At 38.4% G+C, this 21432-nt stretch overlaps 3 protein-coding genes and 1 pseudogene across 4 annotated transcripts; 1 reads left to right on the top strand and 3 right to left on the bottom strand.

Moving 5' to 3' along the window:
* The window catches only part of LOC125062089, a 302676-nt pseudogene that overhangs the window by 76021 nt on the left and 205223 nt on the right, over window positions 1-21432 (bottom strand).
* Window positions 1165-3130, top strand: LOC125062084 (putative nuclease HARBI1). Its single transcript, XM_047667684.1, has 5 exons — window positions 1165-1224; window positions 1382-1590; window positions 1708-1854; window positions 1955-2222; window positions 2302-3130. The coding sequence occupies exons 2-5, from the start codon at window positions 1385-1387 to the stop codon at window positions 2716-2718; spliced, it is 1038 nt and encodes a 345-aa protein (XP_047523640.1). The 5' UTR covers window positions 1165-1224; window positions 1382-1384; the 3' UTR covers window positions 2719-3130.
* Window positions 3168-11228, bottom strand: LOC125062087. 2 transcript variants are annotated; one of them, XR_007119173.1, is made up of 7 exons: window positions 10346-11228; window positions 10207-10251; window positions 9838-10050; window positions 9234-9505; window positions 9079-9157; window positions 3561-3843; window positions 3168-3529 (listed from the first exon to the last, which is right to left on the bottom strand). XR_007119173.1 is itself a non-coding variant. In XM_047667687.1 (6 exons), exons 1-6 carry the CDS (start codon window positions 10440-10442, stop codon window positions 3647-3649), a joined length of 903 nt encoding a protein of 300 aa, XP_047523643.1. In that variant the 5' UTR covers window positions 10443-11228; the 3' UTR covers window positions 3168-3646. The 2 variants fall into 2 exon arrangements, 1 of the variants encoding a protein (XP_047523643.1); XM_047667687.1 differs by having other exon boundaries at window positions 3168-3843.
* LOC125062076 lies at window positions 15461-18293 on the bottom strand. The gene is made up of 2 exons (XM_047667676.1): window positions 15729-18293; window positions 15461-15654 (listed from the first exon to the last, which is right to left on the bottom strand). The coding sequence occupies exon 1, from the start codon at window positions 17539-17541 to the stop codon at window positions 15895-15897; it is 1647 nt and encodes a 548-aa protein (XP_047523632.1). The 5' UTR covers window positions 17542-18293; the 3' UTR covers window positions 15461-15654; window positions 15729-15894.

Here is a 21432-nt window from a genome sequence, read left to right as displayed (position 1 = left end):
GGATATTGACAGCCAAACCTTCGTAATAATTGAATTGATCATGCGATGTTTGTTTAGGACCATAATGATGGTAAATTGCGGGTAGGCGCAAAATCTTACCTACAAATAGTCTGAGGTTTGTCAAGACTAGCAATGAATAAGGAGAGATTTGGAATATTGACAGCCGAACTTAAGTAATATTCAAATTGAACATATGATATTTATTTCTGATGTTTGGAAATTGAGGGTAGACGCAAAATGCCTATCTGAGATGAGATTAGTCATATCAATGAACAAGGAGAGATTTCCGATCTTCTGCAACTAAAGCTTCATTCACATGAGATATCGTATAAGAATCGCTAAATAAGCAAAACGTAATTGGCGAAGAAGGTTAATAATGTACGCAGCCTTAGGCGAGACTGAGTTCCCAGGACTTATCGTATTGAATCACGAATACCGTGACTGTGCTCTATCGGTTAACATTCATTGATGCACCTTTACCACAGTAAATTAACTTATAGTTAGGAAATAATAAAGTTCCTTTAAGTAGGTATACGGATCTTAATTTAGTTAAATAATGTTTAAACTCATTTATTATCCGAATATAAGACAGATGTTTATTGTGCAGTAATATACGTATATTTTGTCATTATTCAGAAACACACTAAATTTTACAATATTCTTTACCTACATAGTAATAGTTAAAATAATTACAAATTAATAAAAATAGTTTTTTTTTAAATAAAGTTTACATATTGGTGGACTCAAATTCCGTACTTAGACCCTAACTAGGTTCGATGTGCGTAACTGACTGATGTCGTGGCTAACTAAGCAAGCCTAGCTCCTTCCAGAAGCACAGAAGTCTCCTGAGATCTCGCTGCTCCGAGGATTTACCCAACGTACAGATAACAATTACCTTACTATAAGTTCTATAGACTGCACCCTTTTGTTTTGGCATTCATGAGCTATGAAACATAGGGTATGTTCCGATATACACTGCGACCACTGTACTGTTAGTATACTGTTAGTATACTGTGAAACCGTTTCTCTATAGCCAGCTATACTGGTTACAATTTAAAACGGAACGCAGTCCAGTATACTAGTCAGCTTCGTTTTTCGACACAGTTTTCAAATGAGTGCATCAAAGTTTTTCAATTCAACAAGAAAAACTATTATTGGAGTATTATCGCATTAAAAAAATCTATATTAATATTAACTGTCAATTGAATTAATACTACAAAGAAAGTAAGTATTTTTTAATTAGAAAAAGTCTGTTTATCATAACTCAACTTATATTAACTTTCTGTATTACTTATAATGCAAAGGTTATGTAGGGTAAAAGTAAGGAATTTTCTTTATAAAAATTAGTTATTAATTACTACAAATAAAAAACAATTCACAGCTAATGGAATACACAATAATTGGAATTGGGCTTGTTGGTGCCGTTCAAAATTTATTGGAATCTTCAGACGAAGACGATTCTAGCGATGATGAAGATCTCATTTATTGTTTTGGAAATCGAGCAGGACAAGGTATTATTCCAAGAACCCAAGATTATGTAGAAAATACGGTTTTTCGGATGAGCGATGAGACTTTCAAAAGTCATTTTCGGTAAGGCATGCATTTTACCCAATTAAGTGATAATAATGATTTTCCTATCATAAACCACAAGTATCTGAACAATTGTTAATTTCTATAATTAATAATTTATTTATAAATCAATTGCAGTATGAGACGAGATACTTTTGAATTTCTGATAAATTTACTGGGACCGGACTTGCAAAAACAATCTGTCCACTTTGGTAGACATCCTATTCCTGTCGAAAAACAGCTCCTCCTGAGTATTTGGACCATGGCAACACCAGATTCCTACAGGTAGATTATTGACATAAATTAAATCTCATTTTAAACATCTTCAATAATTAAAAATTAAAATGATTGAATAAAATAGCTTACTATTATGTTGATTCTACAGATCAGTGTGTGATCGTTTTAATGTCGGAAAAGCAACAGCTTGGAGAACTGTTTGGAAAGTAGTCAAATCAATATATAATTTTCTACCTATTTACGTAAAATGGCCTACCCGTGAAGAAGCAAGTATAACATCAAATCATATGTATCGAAAGTATGGATTTCCTAATGTATTGGGAGCGGTCGATGGAACACATATAAGAATTGCTCAACCGAAAGAACATCAGGCCAGCTATATTAACCGCAAAGGATTTCATTCTCTACAAACTCAGGTTTTTGAAACAATTATATTTATATTGATGTGCTGTATATTTACCAAACAATGAAATGGATTTAATTTTATAATTTCAGCTAGTATGTGATCACAAGTTTAAAATTATTCATGCGTACTGTGGTCAAGCAGGCTCAGTTCATGACGCTCGTGTTTTCCGGTTGTCAAATTTACAAAATTATTGCACACCTGAATTTTTCCCTGATGATACCCATTTGTTAGGAGATAAAGCTTACAGTATTCAACCTTGTATAATGGTACCTTATCGAAATAATGGTAACTTGAATGAAGATTCTGTGCGATACAATAAGATACATTCAAGTGCTCGTATGATGATAGAACGAACAAATGCTTTATTAAAAGGAAGATTTCGGAGTTTATTGGATAAACTACCATTCAAAAGAACTGACTTAATACCATATTATGTTATTGCTTGTTGTATTTTGCATAACATTTGCATTATGAGAGATGATTTAATTGACATCCCATTCTTGTGAATCATGAAATTCTAGCAATGGATGTAGATATTGAAATGAACAATGCCATGAAAGTTGCTGGAATGGTGAAAAGAGAAAGGTTGAAAAATTTAATAAATAATAATGTATAAGTTTCAACCTTTTATTACACATGCATACTAATCAGCTGATAATTAAATTATATAAATCAATTTAGAAAAGTAAGCTTCTAAATCGACTTGCCGAAGAAAAAATTGTAAATTTTATTGTAAATCTATTTTTATCGAAAATCTTTGAAAACAAAGCGTATCCTGCTAATTTTGGGGAAAAAATTACTGAGAACAAGTAATGAAATTATTGCACATTTTATCATGTTCATATATTTTTATTTTTACTTATAACTTATTTTCATATATCTTATAAAAAACCTAATGTTATTCTTGCGATAAATCTTTGAAAATAAAAAAAATTTAAACATAACATTTGTACTTTATTAACCTTAACATCGACATAAATGTATCTTTATACACTGATAAAAAATTTCTTTTGAACCAAGAACACCATTTTGAAGAAAATGAAATTCTTGAGTTAAAAAGAAAAATTTTTAAATCAAGAAAATTTTCTTGAACCAAGAATTATATCTTGACTCAAGAATTTTTCCTCTTGACTCAAAAATTTTTTTTTCTTCAAAATGGTGTTCTTGGTTCAAGATTCTTCCTCTTAAGCCAAGTTAAATTTTTTATCAGTGTAACAAACAATAAAAGACTTATGATTAAATTTAAAATTAAATTAATACTTGAAACTTTTATGACAAAAAATTTTTCTTCAAGGTACTAGACTTATTTTTTTAAACTATACTATTTCATAGCATATATTTTTTATACGTAAAAAATAGTAAGTATAGTCTTTGACCTTTTCTAAGGCATATTAAAATTAGAATATGAAAAAAATAACTCTGTGCATCAAAAAATCATAAGTCTCCTTGTCCTTTTGTTATGTGTTCTACAAGCTTATTGAGAGCACAAGATAATTGAGCTATAGATGCGATTTTCTCACGATGATGTTGTTTTCGAGTTTCACTATTTTCTTTTTTAGCTGCAAGTAATTCTTCACAGTAGCTTGTTAAAGTTTTCTGCCGCTTTCGTGGTGGGCTGATAATTTCAGGATCTGTAAAATATCGAAATTTTATTTTTACCGATTCTGTTGTAAGTTTATGAAATAGAAGAAGAATATATATTTTATTTAAGTTCGTCTAACTGTTATGTTACACTAAAAACTATTTTACGAAATAAAATAATATAAGTACCTGTTACTGCAGGATAGTATGAAAGTTAACAAATATATTTTCTTTGAAAAAAGGATTATAAATCAAAAAAGATGTTTCTTTGTACAGAGGTGTAATTGGAATGAATTAGTAATACTACAAACTAAAGCACGCCCTTGTTCTGTTTGTAGCAGTTAAGACAATTGTAGTAGTTGCTACTCAATAATATTCAGGCGCTATGCACCAACATGCCCCCAGGCGTTGAAGGCTTGGCTTCAACCAATCCACTCGGCAATGGACAAATTTTCGAAAATGATCGTCTCACATTTCCAGTCGACGTTCTAATTTCTGCGACACGAACAACATCATCTGCACCAGGAAAGAGCGCCACGATGCGACCCAGCTTCCATTTCATAGGTGGCAGATTTTCCTCCTTTAGCAAAACAAGTGAGTCAATTTGCAAAGGGTTTCCTTGGGTTTGCCATTTTGTCCGTTTTTGGAGTTCTGAGATATACTCCTTGCTCCATCGTGTCCAGAAATGTTGACGAAGCTGTTCAATTCTTCGAAATCTTGAAAGATGAGTATAATTGTGGTCTACATAACTTTCAGTTGGAATAGCTGTGAGTGGACGTCCGATCAAAAAATGTCCAGGGGTCAGTGGGGTCAGATCTTCAGGGTGCGTTGATAAGGGAGTGAGTGGTCGTGAGTTTAAAATAGCTTCTATTTGCGTTAAAACTGTATACAATTCTTCAAAAGTTAATTTAGAGTTCCCTAATACTCTTAATAAATGGTATTTCGTAGATTTAACTGCTGCCTCCCAAATCCCACCAAAATGTGGTGAATACGCAGGTATGAAATGAAAGTTTATGCCATCATTGATGAGATCAGTGGCAAGAGAGTCAGAGTTACGCATTAAGAAATTAGCTAAATCTTTACAAGCTCCAACAAATGTAGTACCATTATCTGAATATAAGTGCAATGGTTTACCCCGACGAGCAATGAATCGACGAAAAGTAGAAATAAAACTGTTACTTGTCAAATCACCCACTAATTCCAGATGTAATGCTTTAGTCGTAAAACATACAAATATAACTATATAAACTTTGACAATACGAGAGCCTCGACCTTGACGACTGACAGAAGCAATAGGACCTGCATAGTCCACGCCAACAGACTCAAAAGGATAGTTACCGGGAGTTACTCGACGCTGGGGTAAATTACCCATAATAGGAGCTTCAATCTTTCCTTTCATGCGTGTACACCTGATACATCGTCTATAAGTAGCCTTTGCTAAATTTCTACCACCGATAGGCCAATAAACTTCTCTTATTGAAGATAACAATAACTGTGGCCCAGCATGCATAAGTTTCAAATGTTCATGTTGAAATATTAATTGTGTTAATCGATGTGTGGACATTAATAGTAAAGGATGTTTTTTATCATATGAAAATTGTGAATTACTAATACGACCGCCAATACGCATTAAATTATTTTGATCTAAAAATACATTAAATTTTAACAAAGCACTTTTAACTGGTAATTCTTTCTTTTGTAAAAGAATATCATATTCTGGAAAAGATTCTCTCTGAGCAGAACGAATAATAACGTTAAGTGAATTACTTAATTCTGTTTCAGTAAGGTAATTAGTTACAGCACGTCGACCCTTACACGATTCAATAAACCTAAGTAGATAAGCTATAGCACGTCGTAGTCTGTTAAAATTTGAAAAGCGTTCAAATTGAATGAATTCTATTGGATGAGCAATGTTAAGTAAACATACCTCATTACGCATTTCTGGCAACGGTTCACATTGTACTAAAATGGAAGGCCAATCAGTATAAGACTTCTGTAAAAAGTTTGGTCCTGACCACCATATGTTTAGTGATTCAATATCATCGACTTTAACTCCTCGAGAAACATAATCAGCTGGGTTTTGAGCGGTAGGAACATGACGCCATTCACAATCACCGGTTATTTCTAAAATGTCTCCGACGCGATTCCTTACAAACGTATTTAATTTACTTGGCAACATCTTAAGCCAACCTAATACAATGGAAGAGTCAGTCCAGAAAAATGATTTCGTAACTTTAATTCTTAACGAACTACAAACCTTTTTATATAGTTTTGCAGCCACTTGAGCTCCACAAAGCTCGAGCCGTGGTATTGTAGTTGGTTTAATCGGTGCTACCCTACTCTTAGCTGTTAATAAACGTACTAATACATTACCGCTACGATCACTACTACGTATGTATAAACAGGCACCGTATGCCCTTTCAGAAGCGTCCGAAAACACATGAATTTCTAATTGTTCATACGAATTAATCATTACATGACGTGATACCCGTAAATTATTTAACACATTTAAATTTTTAGTAGCATCCATCCAGAGTGCTTGGATGTGCGAAGGAAGAGGTTCGTCCCATGATAGATTCTGCAACCATAAACTTTGTAATATAATCTTAAATTTAATGACAACAGGAGAGAGAAGACCTAAAGGATCAAATATTTGTGAGATCACTGAAAGCAAGGTACGTTTTGTGTTAGCCGCAGTAGAGAACCCAATTGGGAAATAAAGATCATCACAAACAGGTAGCCAACCTAAACCTAAGGTCTTACTTGGCTCATTCCCCCCAACATTAAGATTATGCGAGGCTTCTGTTGCAGACTCTGAAATTAATTGAGGCTCATTAGACTTCCACTTTCGTAGGAATAAACCAGCTGAGCCTAGTGTGGTTATTACTTTTTCGCGAATATTCCTCACTACATTCAGATCATCCCCCCCACTCAACAAATCATCGACGAGAAAATCATGGAGAATGACTTCTGCTATCTGGTGGTCTTGACATTCGAGTCCCAATTGTTTCAGACATCTTGTAGCGAGAAATGGTGCACTCGCGGTACCATATGTTACAGTATTTAATTGGAAAGCTCTAAGGGATTGAGATGGGTTGTCACGCCATAATATATGCTGCAGGTATCTATCATCAGGATGAACAAGTATTTTTCGGTACATTTTCTCTACGTCAGCGACGATAACATCCTTATGTTGTCTAAACCTCAAAAGAATAGCCACAAGATCGTCCTGAACCGTTGGACCTACCATCTGAATACTGTTAAGGCTTAAATTATTTGACGTAGAATTAATATCATCATCAATTAGATTTTTACTAACAAAATTGCACTGAATACGATTAGGTGGACAAGTTGAAAATAAAACCGTATCACAAATTGGACCAGAAACTATCCAACCTAACCTTGTTTCACAAAGAGTAGGTTTTTTATCACCTAACTCAATTCTTTGGTTTCCTACTATATTCCAAAAGACATCAGCGCCTAATATAAGGTCGATGGACGCGGGTTTATAAAAATGAGGATCCGCTAAACAAATATTCGTAGGAATATTTAAATTTAAGATATTAACTGTACTGTTTGGTACACTATCAGTTAACGATGGTAAAATAAAACAATTAATGTTACACGTAAATGAGTCATCCAATGACTTAAAACGCAGATTACACATTTTATCGATTTGGGTAATTGCATTATTAATACCCTGAACGGATTGACTTATTTTATTATACGACAGATTTAACTGTTAAAACATCCTGTACGATAAAAGGCTAGATGTGCTACCAGAATCTAATACAACACGAACAACGTGTTCGCGATTGTTTGAATCGTATAACTTGACTAGCGCAGTGGATAATAAAACCAAATTTCCGCGGCGACAATTATTGTCTTGACCGGCAGAAGAAACGCTGGTTGATAATGTCAAGTTATTCGGATTACTGATGGCGGGAGTAGCATTAGAACCAATACCCTCACCACGCACTAACAGCTTCTGCTTATCTGCAATGTGAACTAAAACTGAATGTTTTTTCTTACATATTTTGCAACCTGATTTTTTGCAATTATTTGAGAAATGAGATTTAGAGAAACAATTAAAACAAACCTTAAATGTTGGCAATAATTGAAGACGCTCTTCGTTATTTAAGGCTAAAAACTGAGAACACGTATTCAGTTTATGCTCGCCATCACATTTAGGACAAATCTCTTTAATGTTAATATTATTAGTCTGTAACGTCATAATTTTGTGACTGGGTTTAATTTTTGAATTTGTGTTGTGTTCAACTGAATCTAATAAAGTAATGCGAACACGTAAGAAATCTAATAAGTGTAAAAGTTCAATACGTGTGTCGGTGGGTAGCCGGCCTTTATATTCCTCCCATTCTCGGAATGATTTTGTGTCTAACTTTTGACTTATTAGGTAAACTAATAAAGTATCCCAATGTTTAGTGGATTCGCCCAATGTATCTAAGGCCCTTAGATTTTTATTTAATTGGTCAACGATACCCTTTAAATTACATGCTGTCTCCCGTGTGACAGGTTCAATTTTAAATAGTGCAGCAACATGATGTTGGATTAATAAGTTTTTATTATCGAATCTGTCACACAGTAATGTCCAAGCTACGCTATAATTCTTTCCTGAGAGCTCAACGGAAGATACTACCAAAGCAGCGCTGCCCTCTAGAGACGACTTCAAATAATGGAATTTGTTAATATCGTCTAGGTCGTTGTTGGTGTGAATTAGGCTCATAAACGTATCCCTAAAACCGATCCACTCGTTAAATAAACCGTTAAATTTCGGTATTTGGATCGTGGGCAATTTGACAGGATTCAGTTTAACACTATGTATGACACTACCTTCGCCATCAGATGGAAGAGGAATGTGAGATTTTTTATAATTTGAAAGAATTTTCTGAGCATTACTTAATGCCTTATAATATCTATTTTCAAATTCCTCACGCTCCCCAAACACCTGACTCTCATCATCCTGTAAACATTCCAATCGTGTTTGCACCTCATCGAACTTATTATACAATGCATCAAACCTCTTAATGCGCAACTCCAACTCCTCATAATCCCTTTCATCGGGAGGTGATGGCGATTCAAATGAAGATAAAAACCCGTTGAAAATGGTAACTTGACCCTTATAGCTGCTGCGCTTTTTAATAAGTTCAGCTACTTCGGTTTTTTCAGACATGTTTGCAGAGCCAGCAGTTAAATCCTGGAAGACACACTCCTGTACAAATCCTTTTAATACTCAATAATATTCAGGCGCTATGCACCAACAGTACCCATTTTATTGGTAGAATTTGATCCGGCAGTAGAAAGAGGTTTAACCCATGGTTGCTCACCAAATACTTCTTCCATTTCCTACAAATTAATTTACTTAAAATATTTGTAAAAAATTCGAATAGTATCAAGAAGTAATTATAGAAATTATGATTACATCATAGAAAGCCCATGTTATTGAGGAGTTCCCCGATTTTTTGTTGCTATCTTTTAAACCTTTGTAATGACGTTTGAGCGTTTCCCATTTAGTCTTGAATTTCTCATTAGCAATGGGCGGCAAGTCCTGCACACTAAGGGTTTCGTTGACGTCATTCGCAACTTTTTTCCAAACTTCATCATTGTTAACATTTACGTCCAGGAATTCAAGTTGATGTTCTTTATAAGCCGCAATAAGAAGTAAAACCTCATTTTTGCTCCAATTCTTTATATCTGTAATTAGATTATAACAATGTATTTAATATAAATATATAAGAAAGTAATGGATATTATAGTTGATGCTAATATAATCATCTGATTGATAATTATATGATGCGAAAGTAGAATGAAATTTTGAAAATTGCCAGAAATTTCTTCTGACTAATCAGTTTTTACAAAGAAAAAATAAAATAAACAAGAGTGGTGACAATTTTAGAAGTTTTCTGATGAAATCTATTGAAAATGCTTTTTTCGCAACTTCATTATTAGAGGAACATAAAAGAACTTTCAAAACCTACCGATTTATTTACTGAAAATATAATTATTCGGCTTTTACCATAACTCACCAGTACTTTTTTTAATTTTTTTTTGATCTGATGCCTTTTTAGCCATCGATGGTTTGTCGAAAGACTTTTCTGGCATTGAATTTGCCTTAAAAGACTTGAATGATGTTGAAGGGGTCTCAGCTTCCAACGTACCGGCATCTGATGTAGATTGACTTTCCTTTTCAGTTTCTTCCAAATTATAAGCCTCAATAGGGCCATCAAAAACATAACATTCTGTGGATCATCAATTAATTAAAATTTTAAAATTATTACTCTATACATAATTATTGAATCGATAAGAGGTACTGATATTGTTAGTAAACAATCATTTGTAAATTATCAGTATACCTTATTGTGGTTAATTTCAAATTTTTATCTTGAAATTTTTACCTTTAAATTTACAATGCTCCAACAGTTGAGTAACAAACATCGTATCTGCAAAATAATAACGACAAATAATTACAATTTTTATAAAAACAAAAAAGCTGAGGATTTTACTTTTCAAACATTAATACAATGATAAATTTACCTTCTCTAGCACGGTCGAAAATTTCCTGCGTCACTTTCAACTCGTACAGAGTATTACTTACACAGTCTAATAAACTCAATTTTCGTAAGTTTTCCATTGTTTCATTAATTAGTCAAAGCTAATTCTTTAATTAGAATTTTAAATGTTTGTTATTAAACTGTAAGTGATATCAGCCGTTAGGCATTCAAGTGGTTTTGATAGATCACGTGATCAAAGCACTGCGAGTACCTTACCTCGAAAACGCCAGTGCTCGCAGTGGAAGTATAGCGGGGATTTGTGACGTCATATATTTGCCTAGGACGCTGCGGCTGTATACTGGCAGTCATAGCGGAACGAATTTTTGAACAGTGGGAGCACTATACAGTACTCGCAGTGTATATCGGAACATACCCATAATGTAAGTTGGCATGAATTGTTGTGTGGTTTTCCTTTAGTGAACATTGTCGATACTTATCTATAATGACAACGCAACTTATCGCTGAGAAATGGTAGGCATAGTAAATCAAATAATCAATTTAAGCAAATGTCTCATAAGTCATTCTTCCAAATCTTAAAAGGCCGGCAAGGCACTCGCGAACCCTTTTGCTTTAAGTGCCCAGGTTCATGTATAATTAAACATCAGATGAGCCCTTATTTATCGAGGTTTCCAAATGCGGGTAGGTGTTTGACACACATCGTCAATTTCTATGTTGCCAAAGTGTGTCATTGGATTTTACATGAATGACACTTAAAAACGAGTTGTATGTAAGACGTATGTTGTGACCCACGACAGTGTTGTCAAGCATTCGTACCAAGAATATAAGGATATAGGCACCAAATAGAATTAATTCAATAAAACATGCAAAGACACATGCAGATACACTAAAATTATAGATTTGTATGTGTGTGTGAATGTATAAGATTTGATAAACTTAAATGATTGAAAATTGTGTGTACGTTTACTAAACAATAAACATATATTATTAACGCGTGATATGCAGTAATATTATTCCATATTTAAAATATTAAAAGGAAAATAAAAAGGAATTTATAAAAAGTTTAATCAAGCATAGCGAACTATTTGCATGTGTGCGTGAATGTATAAGATTTGATAAACTTAAATGATTAAAAATTGTGTGTTTACGAAACATATATTATTAACGCGTGATATGCAGTAATATTATTCCATATTTAAAAATATTAAAAGAAAATTAAAAAGCTTTTATAAAAAGTTTAATCAAGCATAGCGAACTATCAAAAGAGTTAACTTGAAAGAATAAAATATATTACCGGTAACAAAGCTTTCCCGTACGCTTGGCTAAGTTTTTGTTCGACGCTCTTAACCAAATAACACATTAAACACATTTTAATAATATTAAAACGCCAGAAGGAAAATTAAATGAAAATTCAAACGCTTTATTGCATTGCTTCCGAAATATTTATTTATGTAGATTTTGGTTATTTTTCCATTTCCAAGTATGAACCACTTGGTAAGAGATGTATTACTTTTTTTATTTATACTTTTCTGCGCCTTATATATCACGTCACTTATCTTTCCTTGAGCCCTTAATTGTCTCCATTCCCTTACCATTCCATACCCTAAGACACTAATTGATCTAATTTTGTTCAAAATTATTGAAAATTGGTTTTATGTATAATCTAACTATTTAACCATTATTGAGTTTTGCCAAAAGATATAATAGACTAGTTATCCAAGTGGCTTCAGCATACGTCTCTCATCTCTGAGGTCGTAGGTTCGATGCTCGGCTGTGCACTAATGGACTATATTTCTATGTGCGCATAGAGAAAACCGGCTTGCATTAGAACCAAAAAGTCGACGGCGTGTGTGCACAATAGGATCACCTACTTGCATATTAGATTGACAACTGATCGTGATAGATCTAGGGTTAGGGTTAGGGTAGAAGGACTCCTTTTTCCGCAATTAGACTCGTGGTTGGTCCGTTGTGCGTACGAGTCCTGGCTAATTTAGCCAGCCTAGCTCCTTCCAGAAGCACAGAAGTCTCCTGGGCACTTCACAGGCTTCCCGGAGCGACCTCACCGTTCCGAGGATTTTTTCACGTTGATTAGCCACAGCCTCGCATTCCAGGACTACGTGGGTGACTGTTTCTTCTGCGCTGAAACAGCCTCTGCACAGGGGGCTGTCTGTCGCGCCTAGGATAAAAAGATGTTTATTTAGGAGGCAATGACCCGTTATTGTCCCTATCATTATTTTAAGGTTGGTTCTATTTAAGTTAAGTAGTCGCTTTGTCAGTTGCGGGTTTACTGCTGGCAGAGCCACTTTGGACTGTCTGCAGGCCGCACCATGCGACCATCGTTGTTGCTGGAGGTCAGCGGATCTCTGGCGGATCCAGGTTCGCACCAGCGAGAAGGGCAGAGGAAGGAGCGGATACGGGCCAGCAGGCATCATTCCGGAGCCTCTTCTCGCAAGCTCGTCCGCAGCATCATTGCCGAGAGATCCACTGTGTCCATTTATCCACTGTAAGGTAACCCTATTGGTTCGGGTTATAGCCTCCAGTGCTTCATGACACTCCAGTATTAGTTTGCTGTTGGTTTTTTTGTTTCCGAGCGCCATCAGCACGGATGCACTGTCGGATACGAATTTAATGCAAAAGTCATTAATCCCTAGCCGCTGCACGGCTCTGGCTGCTTCGGTTAAGGCGACACATTCACATTGAAAGATCGTGCTCTGTGTGCCCAAGGGTAGGTGTATGTTGATGTTGAGATCAAGAGAGAATATGCCAGCGCCTGAGCCAGACCCTGTTTTGGATCCATCTGTATATATACGTAGCTCATTCACGGTCGACCGGTCATGTTCCTCTTCTCTCAGTTGTATATGATATTTCCTGTTAAATATTAGTTGGTTAGTGATTCTATCACAGGGCGCAGCAATAAGAGGTTGATACTCTGTTGCCCTGTTGAGAATCACTGTGTGTGTACTGTAGTGATTTTTTCCCCATAGATCCAGTACCATAAGCCTGATAGCAGCCAGGGCTGCCTCCTGCTGTATGTGTAGGTCCAGGGGTAAGATCTGCAGGGCCATCTCCATTGCTGCGGTTGGTGTTGTTTTCATGCAACCGCTAGCAGCGGACAAAGCAAGCCTCTGGAAGCGTCCGAGTTTGGTAATTGCCGTTTGAAGTTCTGTTCTGGGCCACCAAACAAGGGCTCCATAGGCAAGCATTGGCCTAATTATGGCAGTGTATATCCATAATGTTATCTTAGGCGATAGGCCCCATTTCACGCCTAGCATCTTTTTGCATTGATAAAAGGCGATCGTTGCTTTGTTTAGTTTGTGTTCTAGATGTTTGTTCCAGAGCAGTTTACTGTCCAAAATCACACCTAGGTACTTGATTTCATTCTTGAGAATGAGTTCAGTGTTGAAGAGTTTCGGAAGTTTGTACGGTCCAAGAACTCTTCGGTTGGTAAAAAGTATTAGTTCTGTTTTTGATGGGTTGACAGATAACTCGTGCTCATTGCACCATCTCTCAATCACTTTGAAAGCTCGTCTCATGAGGTCGCATAAGGTGCTTTCAAAGTTCCCAGATATCAAGATTGCTATGTCATCAGCATATCCCACAGTGAAGAGATTGTCAGCGTTGAGTTTTGTGATTAGTTCATTAACCACAAGGTTCCACAGTAGCGGCGATAGAACACCTCCCTGCGGACATCCTCTGCTGACAATGCCTCGTGTTGTGGAGTTTACCGTGAACTGTATAGCTCGTTGTTTTAGCATGTTGTTTACCCATTCTATAAGGGTTGATGGTACTCCACATGACCTTAGTGCTCTGGTTATACTCGTGAAGTTTGTTTTGTCAAAAGCACCTTCGATGTCAATGAATGCACCAAGGGTTGACTGCTTTAACTTCAGGGAGTTGCCAATGCGAGACACGACGCTGTGGAGTGATGAGTCCGTTGATTTGCCCGAACTGTAGGCATGTTGATTAGGGTGTAGGAATTTGGATAGCGATACCCGGCTGCGTATCTCCAGGTCCCCCAGCCTCTCCATCGTTTTTAAGAAAAATGAAGTAAGGCTAATAGGCCTGAAGGACTTCGCTTGGGTATAATCCTCTTTACCCGGTTTTGGGATGAATATGATTTTTACTTCTCTCCATTTCAAGGGTATGTATCGGTGGGCTATACAGGCTCGGAAGACAGAGACAAGATAGTCTACTATTAGGTTCCCACTCCATCTTAGTAGGCCTGGGAAGATGCCGTCCAAACCAGCCGCTTTGAATGGAAGGAAGGAGTTGATTGCCCACGTTACTTTTTCATTAGTGATTATTTTGTGAGCTACCTGCCAGTCTGAGCTGTCGGTGGCTCTCTCCGAGTATGGTTGCCAAGCCTGTTCGTTGGCAATTATGCAACCCGGAAAGTGTGTTGCCAGTAGTAGTTCACATGTTTCTGAATCAGTTTTTGTAAATGAATTGTCAGGTTTTTTAAGACAACCGATCGAGTGATTGGGCTCTCTGGAGAGGCATGATTTCACCCTGGTTGCCTGGTTGTTGGTTTCAATACTGGTGCAGAAGTGTCTCCAACACTCCAGCTTCCTAGTACGTAAAAGTTTTTTGAATCGCCTTCTCGCGACCGTGTACTTGTCCCAGTCGGTGGGTAACCGTGTGTTCACTGCTCTATTGAACAGCTTCCTGACCTTCCGTCGGTGTCTCTCCAGTTCGGGGCACCACCAGTTATGTCTCCCTCCCCATCTTGGTATGGTAAGGGGACACGACCGTTCATAGCTTGTCAGGAGTAGGGACGTTAGGTTGTTTACATGTTTGTCTATGTCTTGTATATTTATGGTGGTTGGTATCGATAGTTTGTCTACCTCGGAGCTGATAAGTCTATGAAATTTTACCAAATCGGTTCTCCGTGGTATACGTCTAGGTTGAGGTTTAGGTAGCTCCCCTTTGATTGCAAAGCGGATCCACCTATGATCAGAGCATGATAACTCGTTGGATACGTGCCAGTCCTGTATGTGATCTGACAGACCAGCAGTTACCATTGTTAAATCAATAATAGTTTGCGAACGCGCGTTGATAAAAGTTGGTTTTGAGCCATTGTTTGCCAAGATAAGGTTATTGCTAAGTATAAAATTAAGCATGTCCTCACCTCGAGTGTTGGTACTAGCGTTACCCCATAACGTGTGGTGCGCATTGGAGTCCGCCGCGATGATTAGCTCCAGTTTCTCCCTCTCACAGTAGTCAGCCAGAAGGCCGAGTTCTGGAGTGGGCACGTCCTCGTCACCTGGTAAGTAGGCGGACGCCAGGACGACGTCTGGTTGATTGTTTCTGTGTAACCTAATAGCTGTAAGGTTCCTTGAACAGAGTTCGTTTATTAGAAATGCTGGTACATGTTTAGGCAAGATTATGCAAGTTCTAGGGTTACTTACGGAGGTATCCAGTAAAAGTTTACCACCGGTGCTGCCCAGGCCACATATCTTGCCATTCCTGATCCACGGCTCTTGGATCGCGGCGATGGTCTTCGGATTGGTCTCCAGCAGTCTGCGTAGGGAAGCCGACGCTGTCTGACTGTGCTGGAGGTTAGCCTGGATGAGGTCAGTTCGGCGATGGGGAGGAGCGCAGACAGCTGTCGCTGAATTCACTCCCCCCGGTCTCCTGAAACAACTCATCATCCGAAGTTAGTTGCACCGGTGACGGTGGATGTGTAGCTACCTCCATAGGGGCGTGTGTCCCGGTGACCGAAGCCGCCCCCGTCAGAGACGTGGACGGCCCCGACCCCGACGACGCCACCCCCGATGTGCTGGTAGTTGTTGGTGGGGCGTTGGCCACCTGCGAGGGTTCATCTCTATCCAGGATGCGGATATAGATGTTCCCCATCAGGTAGTATAAACGCCGATTGCGCTCTTTGATTTTAGGGATCTCAAACTCTGGCACACGAAAGAAGAGGGACACGCCTGTCGGGTCCTGAGTTCTTCGTTCGTGTGTCAGGGTCCATGATCTGATGTTGAGGTGGCGGTTTTGCCTCGTGATCAGTTTCCTCAGTGTTTCCGTGTTGCCACTGTAGTCTGGTACATGTAGCAGACACGGAATCCTATTCGGAATCGCCGATTGAGGCCGAACCACCAGCCTGGTGTCAGGTATTGGATTTGTGATGACATCACAAGTCCCGGTCAGCCAACCCAGAGTGTAAGTGTCCTCGCACCAAGTTTTGAGGACACCATCCGAGAAATGGGCCTTACCCCGGAACCTGATGTCGTTGGGCTCGGTAGTTAGGGTAGCATCAAGATCCGCCAGGAGCTCGTCTTGAATTTTACCCTCGATTTGTAGGCGGATGTTATCCGCCTGTTCTTGTGTCATATCCACGAAGGGCTCAGTCATCACGGCAACACAAAGCTCGTTAGTTTTGTATGACGCTGCCGCTTCCGCGTAACTGGCCGAGGTCCCTGCCACCGTCTGAGGTTTGTTGGGTTTGACCCTTTTACTTTCCCCAGTCGGTGTTACGGTTTCCTCTGGCCGGTCGCGCTTCTGGCCCTTCGTGGCTTGGTTGGTTTTGGAACTCTTAAGTCCCTTGCCGCACCCAGAGCAGCTAGGCACGGGCGCAGCAGTGGATCTTTTAGGCTTCGGTGTCCTTTTCCCGCCTCTCTCAACTGTGGTTACAGCGGGGGCAGTTCCAGGTTTCACAGGAGGCCTCGGAGCGCCGGTGACCAGCTTCTGCTGTTCCGGCGCCCTTAAGGCTCTCCTGTGCCGTCGCCTTTTGGAGTTGCTTACGACCATTTTGAAAGTCGGCTCCTGAATTGCGGTCTTCAGGGCCGACATATCCATGGTCGTGGTTATTGCACTGGACGTGCCCACCGTCGCAGCCTCGGTCTGCCGCATCGCTCTTGCCGCGGAAGCCCCCCCTTCAGACGCAGACAGTGCTGTATCATCGTCCGGGGTTGCCATCTTTGGCTCGACCGACGCAGCCAACCTGGCCGCAGCAGTGGTCACATCCTTGTGCGGTTGTATAAGGGATTCCATCGGATTGGGTACGGGCCGGAGTGCAGCCCGGATTGGTGCAACCCCAGCCGCTGCCCTCTCCTTTGGGGTCCCGGACGCTGCCCGTGAGGGTGCATCCATGTGTGTGACAGGGGCATCAGAGAATCGCGCCACTGGTGACTTGCACCGCGACGCGTCCAAAGACGCAACCCTGGGTTTGTTGGTGTTTGTGTTTGTTCTGTTAAGTTTGTTTGCCTCTTTATCCATGAGGTGATATGGTTTGAATTCACCTTTGGAGCTCTCCACCCGCCACGGAGCCCTCACGTCGGGGACGTCCCTTGCTCAGCAAGCGACGTCAGAGCTACTCCTCCGGTATAGAGCCGGCACGTAGGGAGGCAGACGCATCTGCACGCAGCAAGGAAGTACGGAGCTGTTCACGCCACGAGACTATGACGCAACTCACCCCGAGTCCCGTACCGCGCCGACGGCCCCCCCCCCACATCCCGACTCTCGCTCGGCAGCCCGCTTATGGGATGCCACAGCCGGTTGACCGTGGTTAGCTAAACCCCGGCCTCCCGTGTGAGGAGAAATCCAGACCAAAGAGGTGTGTTGTGTGCAGCGCACAACTGTTCCGGCGCACTACTCCACTCAACCCCCAGGATTCCTTCATCCTCCCGTACGGGTCCCCGCGCACGGCACAAACACGCGGGAGGTCATTTACTGTCCACCGTCCTTCCTGTTTGGACGATGAACTCGCAAGGACATGACCTCTCCATCCCTGCAATAGTTCGCTTGGCGGTTTTAGTTACGTCTAATACATAGGGTATTAGACCAAGAACAGGGTCGGCAACCTCGAGAAGGCTAGTCCACCAAACTTGCTTTGAGGGGATCATAGCGACTTGCGCTACCCCCAAAAGCCACGCCTCCCTACCCATCAGAAGGATGTGGTAGGGTGGGTTTGCACCTATGCTACCATGCAAGCATGTCGTACTGGGAACCGTAGAAGCATAGACCCAAACCCCCCCCAAAATAAAAAAAAAATCCCCCGTGATAGATCTATACAAATACACTAATCTGAGGCACAGACCTAAAAAGGTTGTAGCGCCATTTAATTTGTTATAATAGAAGTATCTAGAAAAACATCCTTCTAGCACACTAGCTAGATTTATCTTGAATACAAAAAATCTAAAATTTAAAACACACCATAAAAATTTGTCAGGCACAGGAGACTGATCACCTACTTACCTATTAGATTGAAAAATGATCTCGATAGATCTATACAAATGCACTAATCTGAGGCCCAAAACTAAAAAGGTTGTATCGCCATTGATTTTGTTATAATAGAAGTAACTAGAAAAACATCAGCACACTGGCTAGTATACATTATCTTGAAAACAGACAAACACGCCAAAAATGAAATACTCCATGCTCTCTAGTAGCTGTCGTAGGAAACGCCTCAACCATTTATCACAAAACTATATAAAAAGCAGATGAATGAACATAGAAATCCAATTAGATGCCGAACAAAGGAGCTTGAAATATTACTCGACACGATCGATAATTCACTTTCACTTGTTTTTTAAAAAATATTACGCGATCGTGTCGCCATTGTGGTTGAACATTTATCTGCGAAAACACGATTAATGAGTTTGCATTGAGACTCCGGATTATAGAGTACTTCCGTAACTTAGGATAAATAAAAAAGTGCGTGCGTACAAAGTACGTGTCAGAAGTGAAACATCTTTAGCAAACTAATTTTTAAGTCTTGTTCATATTTATACAAATCTAAAACATTAGAATTAAACGAAACTTAGGGGAACGAAAAAGGAAGATATGTTATGAATTTTATGAATTTAATTGCCATTAAAATATTAAGTCTCGAAAATTTAATACAAATTATATTTTTTTTATATATTTATTTCTCGATGATAAAAACACGTGGCATTTTAATTTACAATTCGTCATTTGAGATTTCAATAAATTATTTTTTCATAAAATATCAAATACTAATATTTCATAAATTCTCTTCACGAAATTTTAATTTTGAAAATAGAATTTCTTTAAGGTAATTCGCCCTTCTCACTCTCTCAATCGTTCTCTCCCTTTTCTTCGACAAAAAACTGCACATCTTCGTGACGTTTCCGTAAAAAATTACCCTCATGCGCCTAAAGAAGTCACTTCAATAAATAAAAAAAATAGCCTATACATATAAATAAGGATAACATTGTTATTATTGTATTTAATAATTGTACACGACCTCCGATATGAAGGCAACCTCTAAATTCTTCCATCTCACCCTACCTACTATTTTACAATATTTCTTACTGGGTATAGGGCAGATATTGCTGGACCTGTTTTTATGGACAGCTTTCTGTGCCTGACACACGTCAAATTTAGGGTCCGAGGGATGACTGTGTACTTTCGATGACGGTGTACTTTTGTACGTAAAAACATCGCAAGTAGTTTCGTGTATACTAATTGCTTATCGTCACTGTACAATGATAACCTCGTATGTCAAAAAACCATTTATTCTTAGACTCTTATGTCAATTAATCAAAAAGTAAGGACTTATTTATGTTATTAATAAATAAGTCCTTTTTACAATCTAAAACTATGGACAAAAGCACATAATAATATTTTAATGAATATTGACTAAATGAAACTTTTTCATATTCATATTTCATATTTTCATAACAGCATAACACGTTTTGATCTCTTTATATTAATTTATAAATGAAAATATTTTAATCAAACAAGAATAGTACATCTAACTTTTATAAAACGTATTTTTTTTAAATTAAACTATTAGGTTAATTGATAACACAATATCAGTTAACTGTTAACACGAAACTCCACTTTACATATATTATCGAGACTAACCTTGACGGTACTGGAAAATGCCATTATGGTACTTTGAAGGACCAAAAATTCGCTTAACGTAACATTTAAGCGATACATAGACGTTATATAATCGTATATATACGTTCATGACGAGACTAACAAACATCTACTAGCCTAGATAATAATGTCAAAAATACTATGAGAATTTACGATATGGTTTAGTCTTCGTATTTTGGCTTAGGCTAAGATTGTAAATACACAGTCTAGCAAACCAGTTCGCCCATCCGTCAAACTTTAACAGATGGGTGTGTTAGTTCGAACATAAAGTTCGGAGTTTAACTTTTAATATAAAATTCTAACTATACTATATATAATTATATATATTATAGGATAGGGGGCAAACAAGCCTACGGGACGCACAAAAAGTGCAGTCATAGCAGCCCATCAATACCCATTTTAGTGGGTTTACCCATTTTGCTATCCTTTGAGGGAGGAGTATGCTCTTTTTTTTAAACATATACACGGCATTATATAGCAGTGTTTGCCTAGTGATTTCAGCGTGCGACCCTCACCCCTGAGGTCGTAGGTTCTATCTCGGCTGTGAACCAATGGTCTTTATTTCTATGTGCGCATTTAACATTCGCTGGAACGCTGAAGGAAGACATCGTGAGAAAACCGACGTGTCTTAGACCCAAACATGCCGACGGCGTGTGTCAGACACAGGAGGCTAATCACCTACTTGCCTATTGATTGAAAAATCATGAAACGAATTCAGAAATGTGAGGCCCAGACCTAAAGAGGTTGTAGCGCCACTGATTATTTTGTTTTTATACACAGACCTACTCGTACAATGAACAAATCTAAGACCTTTTTACGCGACTTTTGTCCATGCACAACCAGAAGGAAATTTTCCTTCTCTGAATCAGTTTAGTTTTCTTTTATTTATCTGTCGTATGACAGAATAAACAGTAATACATATTTCTACTTCCGCAAGGAAATGCGACCGACGAACAAACTGTTTATATAAAAGTAAATACCGCTATGCAGTTATTGTTTTTTATATCTTACTGAAGAAAAATAGGACTTTAAACATTGTGAAAAAGTAGGCAATAAAAACAATATTATTGGTTTTTATAGGAAATTTGCGGTCGAATATTGAATTCAAATACTGTCGAAGGTTGTAACTTAACTGTTAGGTAAATAGATCGCTATAATCGCCAATCGTGGCTCACTCAAATCAAAATCTATTAATTGATATTCTTATCAACGTTTAGAATCACAATTTACTAATTGCAACATCATATCATAACTTTATAC

The sequence above is a fragment of the Pieris napi genome, chromosome W (assembly GCF_905475465.1).
Source record: "Pieris napi chromosome W, ilPieNapi1.2, whole genome shotgun sequence".
NCBI classification, from domain to species: Eukaryota; Metazoa; Arthropoda; class Insecta; order Lepidoptera; family Pieridae; genus Pieris; species Pieris napi.
Note: the sequence above shows the minus strand (reverse complement) of the source record. Positions and strands in the feature narration are given on the sequence as shown.

Excerpts from the sequence above, each read along its gene's own strand:
- LOC125062076 (XM_047667676.1), bottom strand. The coding sequence starts at position 17,541 with ATGGATAAAGAGGCAAACAAACTTAACAGAACAAACACAAACACCAAC.
- LOC125062087 (XM_047667687.1), bottom strand. The coding sequence starts at position 10,442 with ATGGAAAACTTACGAAAATTGAGTTTATTAGACTGTGTAAGTAATACT. Across the intron at positions 10,252-10,345 it reads TTTCGACCGTGCTAGAGAAG|ATACGATGTTTGTTACTCAA; the intron begins GTAAATTTATCA and ends ATTATTTTGCAG. Across the intron at positions 9,506-9,837 it reads AAAAATTAAAAAAAGTACTG|ATATAAAGAATTGGAGCAAA; the intron begins GTGAGTTATGGT and ends ATCTAATTACAG.
- LOC125062084 (XM_047667684.1), top strand. The coding sequence starts at position 1,385 with ATGGAATACACAATAATTGGAATTGGGCTTGTTGGTGCCGTTCAAAAT. Across the intron at positions 1,591-1,707 it reads ACTTTCAAAAGTCATTTTCG|TATGAGACGAGATACTTTTG; the intron begins GTAAGGCATGCA and ends AATCAATTGCAG. Across the intron at positions 1,855-1,954 it reads GCAACACCAGATTCCTACAG|ATCAGTGTGTGATCGTTTTA; the intron begins GTAGATTATTGA and ends TTGATTCTACAG.